The 15,329-nt window shown below is 34.9% G+C and overlaps 1 protein-coding gene across 1 annotated transcript in view; it reads right to left on the minus strand.

Annotated features, from left to right (window-relative positions):
* SRBD1 (S1 RNA binding domain 1) overlaps nucleotides 1-15,329 on the minus strand; it is a 248,375-nt gene that overhangs the window by 24,484 nt on the left and 208,562 nt on the right. The window contains exons 17-19 of the mRNA XM_023512062.1: nucleotides 14,226-14,332; nucleotides 12,084-12,260; nucleotides 9,878-10,057 (exon numbers count right to left, since the gene is read on the minus strand). Of these exons, the coding sequence (XP_023367830.1) occupies nucleotides 9,878-10,057; nucleotides 12,084-12,260; nucleotides 14,226-14,332 (464 nt within the window). The remainder of the gene's footprint in view (nucleotides 1-9,877; nucleotides 10,058-12,083; nucleotides 12,261-14,225; nucleotides 14,333-15,329) is intronic.

A 15,329-nucleotide genomic window follows, 5' to 3' on the forward strand; every position in this document is an offset into this window, starting at 1 on the left:
AAAAAAAAAAAAAAAAAAAATGGAGAATCAGCTTGGGGAAGATGAGACAGAAAGAGTAAAACATAGACCAAATCTGAGGATGGGGACTATAAGGCAGCTATGAATATTTTCAATGAGATAGAAAGTGAAGTCACTAGGTGAGTACTACAGACCCTGCTACAAGTACAAGGGATTTAGAATAGAATGACTTCAGAGGACTACTTCAGTAAAATCTATCTGTAGCAATACTATAGAGCAATATTCTTAATCTCACATTCTCCTTATATTTCTTATAATATAGGTTCTCTTACTGTATCTCTAGTAATTGGCATTCCAGCCCCAGTACTTCACTTAAAATTATCTCCCTGGCTCTAAGATGAACATACTGTATCAATTGAGAAAATCATATGGTCTTTGTTTTTTATTTTGTTTATGTGATGTATTATATTTATAGATTTACGTATATTGAACCATCCTTGAGACTCCAGGATAAAACCTACTTGGTCGTGGTGTATAATTTGTGTGATGTGTTGCTGGATTCTGTTTGCTAGGATTTTACTGAATTTTTGGGGATCTATATTCATTAAAGATATTGATCTATAATTTTCTTTCCTTTTTGGGTCTTTTCCTGGTTTGGGGAAAAAAAATGTGCTGGGAAGTATTTCTTCTTTTTCTATGCTTTGGAAAAGGTTAAGTAATATAGGTACTAGTTCCTCTTTAAAGGTTTGGTAGAATTCTGATGTGAAGCCATCTGGTCCCAGACTCTTCTTTTTTTAGGAGATTTTGTATAGTTGATGCTATACTCGATATAAGTCTGTTCAAAATTTCCAATTCTTTCTGGTTAAGTCTAGAAAGTAGGTGTGCTTCCAAGTATTGGTCAATTTCTTTCAAATTTTCATATTTTTTAGAATAGAGTTTTTTTGTAGTATTCATTAAGAATTTTTTGATTTTCTAGAGGTATCTGTTGTTATTTCACCTTTCTCATTTCTGATTGATGAAATTAGGGATTTTAATTTTCTATTTCTGGTTCAGCTGGCCAAAGGTGTATCAATTTTGTTAAACTTTTCAAAAAACCAACTTTTTGATTCATTGATCTTCTAAATAATTCTTTTGTTTTCATTTCATTTCATTCTGCTCTAATTTTGGTTATTTCTTTTCTTCTGCTGGGTTTGGGGTTGGAATGGTCTTTTTCCACTTGCTTGAGATATCCCATTAAGTTGCTCACTTCCTCTCTTTCTGTTCTCTTGGAAGGCTTGCAACACTATACATTTCCCTCTTAGGACTGCCTTTGCAGTATCCCATAGGTTCTACAACTCGTGTCTTCATTATCATTTTGTTCCAAGAATTTGGTAATTTCCTTCTTAATCTCATTTATGACCCAGCTATCATTCAGCATAAGGTTATTTAGTTTCCATGTCTTTGTATGAGTATGCAGATTCCTTTACTGATAGAGTTCAACTTTTATTCTGTGATGATCAAGAAAATACAAGTAATAATTTCTATTCTTTCAATTTGCTGAGAGGTTAGAGGTTAGACTTATAACCTAAAATGTGATCAATTTTGGAGGATGTTCCATGGGTTGATGAGAGAATGTGTATTCAGTTTTGTTAGGATGAAATATTCTATAGCTGTCTATTAAATTCAATCGCTGTATGGTGAAGTTTAAGTCAAAAATTTCTCTGCTTAGTTTCTTACTGGAGGATCTATCCAACACTGCCAAAAGGGTGTTAACATTCTAACTAATATGGTGCTGGAAGATATCAAATTGTTCATGTCTATTAGGGTCTTCCTGTCTATTAGGGTCTTCCTTATAAATCGAGGGCATTCTGGTTGGGCGCATAAATGTTAATAATTGAAATCTCATCATGTTGATGAAGTGACCATCCTTGTCTTTCCTTACTTTTGTTGGTTTGAAGCTTCCTTTTACAGTAGTGCCAAAGAAGATGAAATATTTTAGAGTTTATCTAACAAAGGACGTCAAAGATCTCTATAAAGAGAACTATGCAACTCTAAGAAAAGAAATAGCTGACGATGTTAACAAATGGAAAAACATATCAAGCTCGTGGCTGGGAAGAATCAACATTGTTAAAATGTCCATACTACCCAAAGCAATATACAATTTGAATGTAATCCCTATGAAAGCACCACTGTTATACTTTAAAGACCTCGAAAAAATAATACTTCATTTCATATGGAATCAGAAAAAACCTCGAATAGCCAAGACATTACTTAGAAATAAAAGCAAAGCAGGATGAATCATGCTGCCAGACCTCAAACTATACTATAAATCTATAGTGATCACAACAGCATGGTACTGGCAGAAAAACAGAGAGGTAGATGTATGGAACAGAATAGAGAACCAAGAGATGAACCCAGCTACTCAACATCATTTGATCTTCGATAAGCCAATCAAAAACATTCAGTGGGGAAAAGATTCCCTATTTAACAAATGATGCTGGGTGAACTCGCCGGTGACCTATAAAAGGCTGAAACTGGACCTCCACCATTAACAAAAATAGACTCTCACTGGATAAAAGATTTAAACTTAAGACATGAAACAATAAAAGTACTAGAAGAGAGTGCAGGAAAAACACTTGAAGAAATCGGCCTGGGAGAATATTTTATGAGGAGGACTTCCCCAGGCAATTGAAACAACACCAAAAATACATTACTGGGACCTGATCGCACTAAAAAACTTCCGTACAGCCAAGAACACAGTAAGTAAAGCAAGCAGACAGCCTTCAGAATGGGAGAAGATGTTTGCAGGTTATGTCTCTGACAAAGGTTTGATAACCAGAATCCACAGAGAACTCAAACGTATTAGCAAGAAAAGAACAAGTGATCTCACCTCATTGTGGGCAAGAGATTTGAATAGAAACTTATCTGAAGAAGACAGGTGCATAGCCTACAGACACATGAAAAAAATGCTCACTATCCTTAATCATCAGAGAAATGCAAATCAAGACCACTTTGAGATATCATCTAACTCCAGGAAGATGTTTAGAGGAGATTACTAGATTTTATCTCTGAGAAAGTTTGTACAAATTGGTGACTGTAGAATCTGATAGTCATTTGGAAGAGGTGGCTTCTGTTGGCAGACCTAGAACAGTTTAACATGGAAACAGGCAAGGGGTTTTCTTTGATTGCCTTAATGTGTTCCCTTTATGAATTTATATTCCATCTAACCTATGTGTGTAGGTAACATATTAGCTTTCTTGTGTTTGGAAAATGGAAGCTGTTCATGTGTAAGGACTCAATGTAACTATGCTACTACATCAACAGTTCTCAACCTATGGGTCACAATATTTTCCACCAGAATGTTTATTGCAGCCCAATTCATAATTGCTAAGTCATGGAAGAAGCCCAAGTGCCCACTGACCCACAAATGGATTAACAAATTGTGGCATAGGTACACTGTGGAATATTATGCAGCCTTAGAAAAAGATGGAAACTTTACCTCTTTTATAATTACATGGATGGAGCTGGAACATATTTTTCTCAGCAAAGTATCTCGAGAATGCAAAAAAAAGTACCTAATATACTCAACTCTACTATGAAACCAATATATAAGCACCCACACGTCCATATGAAAGCTATAACTCAAGTACAACCCAAGAAGAAGGGGAAAGAGGAAGGGGAGGTAGGAGGAGGATGAGGGGAGGGAGGGTAAATGGTTGGCCCATACCTATGGTGCATTTTACAAGGGTACATGTTAAATCTATTAAGTGTAGAGTATAAATGTCTTAACACAATGATTAAGAAAATACAGTGAAAGCTATGTTAACAATTTTGATGTAAGAATTATAATTGTATATAAAACCAAAACTGTACCCCATAAATTCATTAATGTACACAGCTATGATTTAATTTAAAAAAGCAAAAACAAAAAAAAAAGATCAACATACTATCCCTGCTCTAAACTCTATTCTCTTCTAAGATGTCAAGATAACAAATGTAGTAACTGTTAAGTTGCTTATTTTGAAATGCGAGTGCCTCATTCTAGAAAAGGAATTCTTTTTAATATAATATTCAGGAAACGTTGTATCTGCAGCAGAATAGCTTAACATTCTGCACACTCTAGTGAATCTGTTTCCTACAGATCTCTTAATACGATAAATAGGCAAATTTTCATTTACTGGAGGAGGTAACATATTCTTCAGAGGAAAAGTAGAGTCTAATTTCAGCCATGTGATAATAGAGAATAATACTTCAAACCAGTATATTCCAGACACTCATTTTTTTTTCCCTTAAGAAGCACCCGTAATACAAATCCAATTATGTTCTGTGGGACACAATATATACTGTTACTTTAATGGTAAAATATCCTAATTAGAAAGACCATTGTGAGTACACTCAAATCTAGCCTCAAGCTAGCTTTTTAACTGTAACCTAGTTAAGAGCTCAGGCTTTGGGATGACGTAGATCAGGTTTAAATCTTGGTTCTACTAGGTGGTAGAATCAGGTGGGTTATTTCAGACAATTTACTTAATACCTGGACCTGTATATCTAAAGAAGTGGGAATAATAATAGCAGCAGTCTCACAGGGTTGCTGTGAGGCTTAAACAAGATGATCCTTCACATGCAGAAACTGGCCCATATGAAAGTTGAGAGAAAAGTCTTGTCTAGCAGGAGAAATTCAATATTTTTCAGGCTTTAACGCTGTTGATAGCATTATAAATCAGTATGTTACTCGGAGATCAACAGGGGCTATCCATAAAATATCGAATCATGTGATATTAAAGACAATTGTAGTTTTGCTACTGTTATGAATCGTAATGTAAATACCTGATATGCAGGAGACCCCCAATGGGGTCGCAACCCATAGGTTGAGAACTGCTGGTTTAGATCCTCTGGCAGAGTGATTCCACTTCTAGGAATCAATCATAAGGAACCACTAATAGTACTATTGTTCCTAAATTACAGTTCACTCACTTCATGAAATATTTTGTAGCCTTTTACCAAGAAGTATAGGTAAAAATAAAAAATTGTGCTTAACAATAGAAAGCAAATTAAAAAAAATTAAAAAGGTTATAAACCATATATATTATAACTATATTATGGAAACTAACCAAAATGTATATTTAAAAAGATACTTATTTCCACAGAACAAAATAATTTAGTTCCTACGGAGACATCTGAGTTATTACAAGAAGGCTGTGAATCCATGCATACACATGCATCTTCTCAAATACTAAATACCAAAAAGAGTCACTAGGAGATCACTATATTTTTTGATATAAAGAAATGGGAAACATGTCCCAAGGTTAAGTACAGAAGAAGGATGCCTACTGTCTCCATTTCTAATTGCCACTGTACTGAAGATTCTGGCCAATGTAATGGGAAAAAAGTGAAAAGTATGAAAAATGAAGATCAAGACAGAAGAAGTAAAGCTTTAATATTTGCTGATGGAGTCAGTGCCTATGTCTTAGTGAGTAGGGCACCAGCCCCATATACCGAAGGTGGCAGTTCAACCCTGGCCAAACTGCAACAAAAAATAGCCGGGCGTTGTGGCAGGCACCTGTAGTCCCAGCTACTTGGGAGGCTGAGGCAAGAGAATTGCCTAAGCCCAAGAGCTGGAGGTTGCTGTGAGATGTGATGCTATGGCACTCTACCAAGAGCGACAAAATGATACTCTGTCTCATATATATATATATATATATATAATATACCAAAATACAAAATATACAAAAAAGTACACATATATATATTTGCTGATAACACAACTGTCTCTAAAAATATATACAATATAAACAACAAAATACAAACAAAAAATATGTACACACACGCACACACATATATATATATATTTGCTGATGACACGATTGCTTATACAGGGAAATGTAAGGAATCTATGAATACCTACTAAAACTAGTAAGTGACTTTAGCTAGGTTTCCTGATATAATGTTGTTATACCCACTGTATTTTTACAGATTAGCCAAGTACAAACAGTGAATTTTTAAAATTCTATTTACAATACTGTTGAAAAAACACATGATACATTTAATAAAACATATGTAAGATATGTATACTAAAAACTAAAAAACACTGCTGGCAGAAATGAGAGAAGACTTAAATGAAGAGGCATAATAAGTTTGTGGACCAAAAGACTCAATAAATATCAAGACATCAATTGTTCTTAAAGAAATGAAGAGGCAAGCACAACCTGGTAAAAAATATTCATGAAACATATACTTGATAAAGGACATTTTTATATGTACAGAATATATAAAACACACCAAAAACTCAATAATAAAAAGGCAAACAATTCAATCAGAAAATGACTAAATGATATGAACAGATGTCACAAAAGATATATGAATGGCTAATAAACACAAGAAAATATTCAATGTTATCTGGGAAATGCAAATTAAAACCACAAAGAGATACTACTACTCACACAATACATGGCTACAATCAAAAAGACTAACATCAAATAATGACATAGACGTGATAAAGTAACCAGAACTGTCAAGGTGAAAGTATAAAATGTAAAATGGTAAAACCAAAATTTCTAAGAATTTTCAGCTACTCTGTGACTTAGCAATTCCTCTCAGAGGTAGTTTTCCACGATAAATGAAAATAAATGTCAAGGGCCACAAAAATAAGTATAAGAATGCTCATAGCAGCTTTACTCAGAATACCCTAAAACTTGAGATAGCTAAGGTTCATGTGATTGCTCTTAAAACCCTTGGGATCTCCAGAGTAGCCTTTTATATACTGTTGCGGAGCCAGGACTCTAGGTAGCGCCCACGAAACTGCCAGGACATGGAGCACTGTACAAGCTCGCTCAGGGTATGACTCCCTGTAAGTCCACTGTCTCAGTCAGGTAAGGCTCTCCATCAGGAGGAGCCAGTTGTCTCAGTCAGAGGTGCCTGAGCACCTCAAAGATGCAGCAGTCAATTTTAGTAAGAACCCCGACTAACTTCTCCCATGGCTATTCATAGAAGTGATCCCTTGGCTATTTACACCACAGGTGTGGAGACTGCAAAGCAATGATGTACATGTTCTCCTGCTTTATAACGAGACCAATCCCTTCTCCATTCCCTTATTACCAAGGTGTTACTTTTCATGTATACTAGTGAGATGACTGGAAGCTGGGGGTCCCTAGATGGCTTCAGGAGGGGTCTGGTCATCCAAAAAAAAAAAAAACAACTGTGTGATTTAATAGGAGAAGAGAGTGGGGCTGAATGTTGAGTTTATCACTAATGGCCAATGATATCATGTTTATGTAATAAAAGCTCAAAAGGACTAGGTTCTGATAAGCCTCCAGAAGGCTAAACACTTGGAGGTTCTTAGAGTGTGGCACACCCAGGTAGTACATCTTTCCTACCTGGCTGTTCATCTGTATCCTTGGTAATCTCCTTTATAACAAACAAGTAAATGTAAGTAAAATGTTTCCTTAACTTCTATAAGCTGTCAAATCAATATAACCAAGGAGGGTGTCTTGGAAACTCTGATCCATAGCAGGTTTGTCAGAAGCAAACCTGTGCTTTTAACTGGTATCTGATGAGGCCTGGGGCGGGAATGGGAGGAGTCTTCTGTGACTGGACCCTCAACCTGTGGGATCTGACTGGTAAGGACAGGTAGGTAATAGGGAAAGAAGTAAAAGAAAAGTGGGCAAGTGCTGAAACAGAGGAAACAGTTCCTTAGCTTAGACATGAGCAGGGTGGGAAGACAGGGCTATCACAAAAGCAGAACTAATCAAGATTGTGGATAGAAAGTTTTAAAATTCAGAGCCTTTTCAACTCTTAAGACCCCCATAAAAGGACTGATCAGTAGAAAGTTTTTAAAGAGAAAGTTAGCATCCCATGATTAGATCAACACCTTATTAGTATCTTGGAGACTTTCTAAAGAAGTTAGCTAAGAATAGTGTGGGGTCAGCTTGATTGAAACCCTAGGTGAAAGAAATGCATAAGCATTAGATGTAGGCAGACCAAAGCTAGGGTTGGGGAATAAATACAAGAGAAAAGTTTGTAAGGGGTCCTTTCCCATTTGTCAGGAAGAGACCCACAGCTTGTTCTGTCTGCTTATAAACTTAAGCGTGTTCTATTTGCTTAAAAGAATTAAACTTTTCTGTTAAATTGTCACTGCTGCTTGGTTTCTTTCCTCTTTTTGTGCCAATAGAGTCAAAGTGCTTTCAGATTCTAGGGGCTGCTTGCTAGTGGCACCCACAGAAAGCCTGAACCGAGCGGGCACCTTCATAGATCCAACACTGATGTTACCTCCAGTTGATAGTGTCAGAATATGAATTTGATTAAAGGACACTCAGGTACTGTTTGCTGGGGAAATCAACTACAGAAAATAACTGGTAGCTGATGAGCAGAAATCACCAAATATTTGGGTGACCAGAGGTCACAGAAGTGTTCTATGTTGTACTAAAGGTAAAGAATATGAAAATTAGTTTTGTTTTCCCCGTAACTCTTAGATTCCATTAACAGAAGAATAAATAACTGTGGTATATTCATACAGTGGAATATTACTTAGTGATAAAAGGGTAAAGCTATTGGTACTTGTTACAAGATGGAAATTCTCTAAATATTATACTGAAAGATGCATTACACCAAAGAGTACACTGTATGATATCATTAATATGAAGATATAGAAGCAGCAAAATTATTTTTGGTAGAAAAAACTAAAACAAGAATTTACTTATGGAAGGTTAGTGTGGGGATTGGTGGAAGAGATATAAGAGAATGTTTTTGGATGACAGCACTATTCTTTATCTTGATGGCGGTTTGGGTTACACATGTGTTAGACATCTGTTAAAATTCACATAATGTATACTTAAAATTTAATTGATGTGAATTTTATCTCAAAAGTAAAAAAAACTCAAAGAATGATCAAATTTTAGTTAAATTATATGTATCCTGAAATATTTAAAGTATGTTGATGTTTGCCAACTTCTCTGAAATGCATTAAAAAATAACATGGATTTATGGACAGATATGTGGAAAATAGATATAGTAAAATGTTAATTATAAAATCTAGATGTGATATATAGGAATTCACTGTAATTTTTTCCAATTTTTCTGTATGGTTAAATTTTATTCAAAATAAAATTTTTGAGGAAAACCAGGAACTGATGTTTTGATTTTTTTTTTTACTTTTTTAATATCCTAAGTTCCCTATAATGTGCAATAGTCTTTTTAATTTTAAACATTTTTAAAAGAAAGCAAACCAATGACATTTACTAAAATCAAATATAAAGAATTTCAGAACAAATTAAAAATCTCATTTTAGGTTCAATGAAAGTTAACATTCACTATTTATATAATTCAATGTCATAAAATTCAGTGAGAACCTTCAGTAAATTTGGTTATGTAGCAAGTCACTGATTTTGAACTAATTAAAAAATTTTAAATCTAATTAAATGTGCTTTAAAAAGTTTTTTCTTTTAATGCCTTACATTAAACTTCCCTTATACTCAAAAAACTCTCCCATATCATTCTGTATTAATGTCTGCTCACTAAAAGTACATCATTTCTTAGACTCTGTAATAATCAACCAGGACAACATTTCTTAGGAAAGCTGAATTGGCTGTTTACTTTCAAAAGAGTTTTATCTCTAGAAAAGCACAAGTTTTATGCCAGGTGTTAGTCAATTGTGTCTTGTTAATTTCCAAAACAAACAGAGGAGAGTGCCATGCAATTTCCATTACACACACTTCACCATTAGTACCAGGGTTTATTAGCTTGACACTGCTCCAGGAATAATGGTTTCATTCCTCACTGAAATAAAATAATGTGCCACATAACTCAGCAATGCGGAACTCCTGAAAAATGTTGTCATGTTAAATACAGTCATATTTTTCACTTTTCATTATGTCAAAACAAAGGCCATTTGCCATAAAGAACTCACTCTGGGTATGGAGAATTCCCAGATGGGCCTCAGACTTACCTCATCGCTATGTTATATGATTCTGGATGAATACAAGTTTGGTCCAAAGGATTTGGCTTCAGTAAAACATCTGCTGTAGTTTTGCGCTTCTTTTTGCTCTGCTTCTCATTTGTGACCTCAACACCTGCTGAAGATGTCACAGCAACTCCTTGAGTTTGGTCTGAAGACTCTGTCTGCTTACTACTGTAGCCATTTAAAACAAAAAGGGGGGAGGGGGATTTTTTAAAAAGAGGCAGTTCAGCATATGAGTGTCTTTAATTAAAAATGTACTTATTTCTCTGCTATACAAACATACAAAAACAGCAACCAGATTCTGACTTTTCACTTCATAGAAATTACCACCAATTTGTTTAAGCCATTGCTAGTACGGTTTTCTGTTACTTAAAGTCAAAAACATTCTTAGCTGATTCAGTATGTACAATTGGGACTCAATAGAGAACAGAGAAAAATGAAATGAAATGAAATAATAATGAGAAGATTTCTCAGAGCTAAAGAAAAGCACAAGTTACTGAGGATAGAATAGAATGGATAGAAAAAGACTCATATTTGACATACTGTGGGGAAACCTCAGAAAGCAAATAATTTTAAAAATCCCAAAAGGCTTTCAAGAGAGAAAAACAAAACAGATTACTTTGAAGGGATCTGGAATCAGACTAGCATCAGATTTCTCACTGGCAAACATCAGACATCAGAACATAGTGTAACAATGTCTTAAAAGTTCTGTGAGAAAATGATTTTGAATCTAAAATCACATACCTAGCCAAACTAGCATTCAAGTAGGAGGGCAAATTAAATCATTTCCAGACATATAAGAACTTAAGTATAACTCACATATCCTCTCTAAAAAGAATTTATTAAGGATTAACTCCAGCAAAAACAGTGAATTTAAGAAAAATGATAACATGATAAGCACAAAAATCATAAAAACTTACGAAGTTAAATAACTACTTGTGAATAATGTAAAATACATACATACATATATATATATATATATATATATATATAAAAAATAGTCTAAAACTAAAATCTCAGGTCACCTCATCATGGGAGGCAGACAGAACTGAAGAAAGGAAGACTAGGAATGGTCTGAAGTTTCTGGCCTCCTCTGTGAGAAAAGAGACACCTATTAACTCCAGAGATCAGTTCAAAGCAAATAAGAGGATAAGGAGAGATAAAAATGAAGTGGTAAAATGAGAGAAATAAGGAGAAAAATTGTTAATTGAAAGATCTCATAAACAGAATAAAAGGAAAAGATGAATCAGACAGCATGATGGAGAAGAAAATAAGATGAAATATTAATGCCAGACATTATCAATAAATACAATAAATTAATATAAAATTTAGCAAAACTATGAGATCCAACTATATGTTTATAAAAGCCATGTCAAAATTTAAACGCCACAAAAAGTACAAAAATAAAAAAAAAAATACCAAGCATATTCTGAAAAGGCAAATACACTAACATTGCCAGGGGAAAAAAATAAATTTCAAAGTAAAAAACATTAAATGAGATAACAATATTCCATTTTGAATAAAGATACAAATTATCAAGGAGATGTAATAGTAATGCATCTTCAAGTAACCTAATAATTAGATGAAAAAAATCTAAAGCTTTAAGCTGGCATTTTCATGAATAAGGCACTGATTAAATTATGGCCGATTCATACAATTAAATATCATGCAGACATTACAAATAATAATAATAATAATAATAATAATCTATATGTAATTGTTTGGAAATAGGTCCAAATCACCTCATTTTGTGAATACACCAAAGTTGGCCCTGCCTTAGGAGTTGCTCATTTAGAATAATTTCCTTCCTATCTCTGCGTGGCTAGCTCCTTCATTTCATTCAAAAGTCTGCTCAAATAACTCTTCAAAAATAACTCATCTAAAGAAGTTGTACTGCTTCCCAAGATAGTGTCATGTGTTGCTGTTTTAATTTTTACAGCACTTTTACTATCTGAAACTACTTATTTTACTAGTTTATTGTCTATTCACACATTGAAATATAACTTCATGAGAATAAGAAACTTGCTGACTTGTTCACTGCTATATTCCCAGCACCTAGCACAGAATAGACAATCAGCATTAACTGAAGGAAGCCCTGAAAAACAGATGCCTAGAATTTATACCAGTCAGTACAAGGTTGGGTAACAATACCAAGAAAGGGTGACAACAGAACCAAAAGTTCTTTAACAATCACCTGCAAAATGTTCGGATATAATCTTGATTAATTCTGATGAAGCCAGCACACTGTTGGAAGGATTTTGGACCCATTCCTTTCACTTTCTTCAGCTGTTCTCGGTTGATGAAGGGCCCATTTTTCTCTCGCCATTCAATGATATTTTTGGCCCTGTTGGCATTAAGTCCTGCGATATGCCTAAAAAACAAGAATAAAGATCTTATCTGAAACGAGAATGATATAAAACATTTAGATCATAAAAACCAATTGCAATGACATATTATCATATGCCTAAATTAATCCAAAAGACAATAAAAAGGACAGAGAAGAGTTGTCTAAAAGAAAAGAAAGAAAATAAAATGAAACATAGTAACAAAACTCATACCATGTTTCCCCGAAAATAAGACACTGTCTGAAATTTATTTTTTTCTCAAGAAGACACACTAGGGCTTTTATTCAGGGGATGACTTCCTCTCTGCGCCAAAGTCGCATCACTAGGTCTTATTATGGGGTAGGGTTTGTAGTTAACAAATGCATAGAAGTCCTGCTAGGGCTTATTTTTGGGGTAGGTCTTATTTTCAAGGAAACATGGTAACTATCATAAGATGTTCATAAACTGGTTAACCTAAGGCACCAGCCACATACACCTAAGGTGGCAGGTTTGAATCCAGCCCGGGCCGCCAAACAATGATGGCTGCAACCAAAAAAATAGCCAGGCATTGTGGTGGGTGCCTGTGGTCCCAGCTACTTGGGAGGCTGAGACAGGAGACTCGCTTAAGCCCAGGAGTTGGAGGTTGCTGTGAGCTGTGAGGCCACGGCACTCTACCCAGGGGGACAGCTTGAGGCTCTGTCTCCAAAAAATAAAAAAATAAAAGTAAACTGGTTAACACTGATATAAGAAAAATAACTGTTCCCTAAAGTGTTTCTACAATATTTACATTCCTTATATTTCTAAATCAAATAATAATGTCGCCTATTTCTGGTTAGTTTAGTAGCATTAAGTTACAACAGCTACAACTGTGTTGTACTAGCTCCTTCCCCTTTTTGGGGGTCAGCTCATTTTACAGAGTTGAAGCATAGAAGGATATTTACCCTTGAATGTGATGGTTAGTATAAAAATATAAAATCTGTACAATTAAGTAGTTTGCTTGGTGTTAATTAAAATATTCAGAAAATCTTAATTTTATAATCACATTCCATATATGGAATTATGAAATGTCTGTAGCTATGGTAAAAAAGCAGCACCTTAAATATAAGGGATATTTTCCATGATAGTTGTTTTAGTGAAAAAGGTCTAAACCAGGGAATTTCATGCTGCATAAGCAGACTTATACAATAAATGCAAAACTATGAACAAAAAAAGCAATTCTTCTATAACCACAGGGAAAAAAAGACATTGTATATAAGATATGATTATACTATGATGGAAATTTTGACAGGTGATTTGTGGAATTTGTATAAAAATATGTAACCATACCTTGAACTCTCAGAACTTGTTTTCTGGTTCCTCCCAGCTGTAACAGATGCAGGAAAGAGACTGCACTAGTGAAAAATAATCTACTTGCATGTGGTGGGAAACAGCTATTTTCCATATTAGCCTTATTTAAATCCTATTAGCAACACTAATGTACTCAATGGTTACCATATGCTCTTCACTTTAGACTCGCAATATTAAAAATGATAATGTGAACTGTTACAATTTTTTTTTTTTTTTTTTTGAGACAGAGCCTCAAGCTGTCCGCCTGGGCAGAGTGCCGTGGCATTACAGCTCACAGCAACCTCCAACTCCAGGGTTCAAGCAAGTCTCCTGCCTCCACCTCCCAAGTAGCTGGGACCACAGGCGCCCGCCACAACGCCCGGTTATTTTTTGGTTGCAGCCGTCATTGTTGTTTTGGCGGGTCCAGGCTGGGGATTCGAACCCGCCACCTTAGGTGTATGTGGCTGGCGCCTTAGCCGGTTGAGCTATAGGCGCCGGGCCTACAATTTTCTTCTTAAATGATGCCTTCCCCTCTGACTAATTACCTACCTAGAACAATGTATAAACCCACAGATCTTCTATATTTGACAACTTTATTCACATGTGTCCCCTTGTCCCAGTAGAGTTTAGGACAGACAGTTAAACTCAAGATTCTGTGATCTGCAGCCACAGACTTCTTGTCTCACCTTAACAAAACTTCTGAACAGATGTTAATATCCACTCCCACAAAGCTGACACATTCTTCTACAACACTATCCAGTGTTGCCTTAAGTAAAGTCTGAGATACATCATGCTGAAAAGACAAAGATCAAAAATCAATCAAAAGTGAAGCAGGTATCATTCTTGGACTATTCCATTGCTCTGCCTCTATTCTTGGGAGCTGGCTAACATGCACCATGGTAAATTTCCTTATTCCTTTGAAAGACACCATTGGCAGATGCAATTGAGCCAAACTCAAGGAAATCTGTGTTTTCTTACTCTTACACCTGTCATGAATATAAGAACATCAGTATTTTTCTCTTGTCTACAATTCTGCCTAGAGCAGAGGTTCTAAAACTTTAGCTTTCATTAAAATCACCTGTATATCTTGTGTTAAACCACAGGTTGATGAGCCCCACAACCAGAATTCTGAATCAGTAAGTCTAGGTGGGGCCTAAGAATTTGCATTTTAACAAGTTTCCAGGTTATAATGTGGCTGTTGGACCACAGCTGGAGACACACTGGTCCCTATCACTTATGCATTCCCTGTATTCTGTTCCTAAATTCTTAAGAAAAGAAAACATTAAGTTATAGGAAGCAGTACAATAAATTAGAAATCAAACTCTTACATTTTATCAAATTGAAGATAGTATTGTTTATATGAAGCACCATTATTTTATATGACACTAAGAAAGAAAAATATACTGTCAATTAAACCATGACACATGCTTTCTTATTGCTTAAAATGAATTTCTAAATATTGAAGAAAGAAAATAACACTAAGAAAATATATTGCCAATTAAACCATGACACATGCTTTCTTGTTGCTTAAATTTAATTTCTAAATATTGAAAGAGCTCTTTAAGACTCACTTAGACATTTTAAAAATAATACATCATGTACAAATAAAAAGAAAAACACAAGCACTCTAAACTGGCTACGGTGTTCCTAAAATTTCTTCACATTCAGTGTTTAACTCTCTGAATCACTTTCAGACTCAAGGTTTTTTAGGTGTGAATGTTTTCTTTACAATATTACTTTTTATGCTATCAGGACCCTTGGTAACACAGAATTTCTTTTTTTTTTTTTTT

This window comes from Otolemur garnettii, unplaced genomic scaffold, assembly GCF_000181295.1.
Source record: "Otolemur garnettii isolate 467f Iridium unplaced genomic scaffold, OtoGar3 scaffold00024, whole genome shotgun sequence".
Taxonomy (NCBI): domain Eukaryota; kingdom Metazoa; phylum Chordata; class Mammalia; order Primates; family Galagidae; genus Otolemur; species Otolemur garnettii.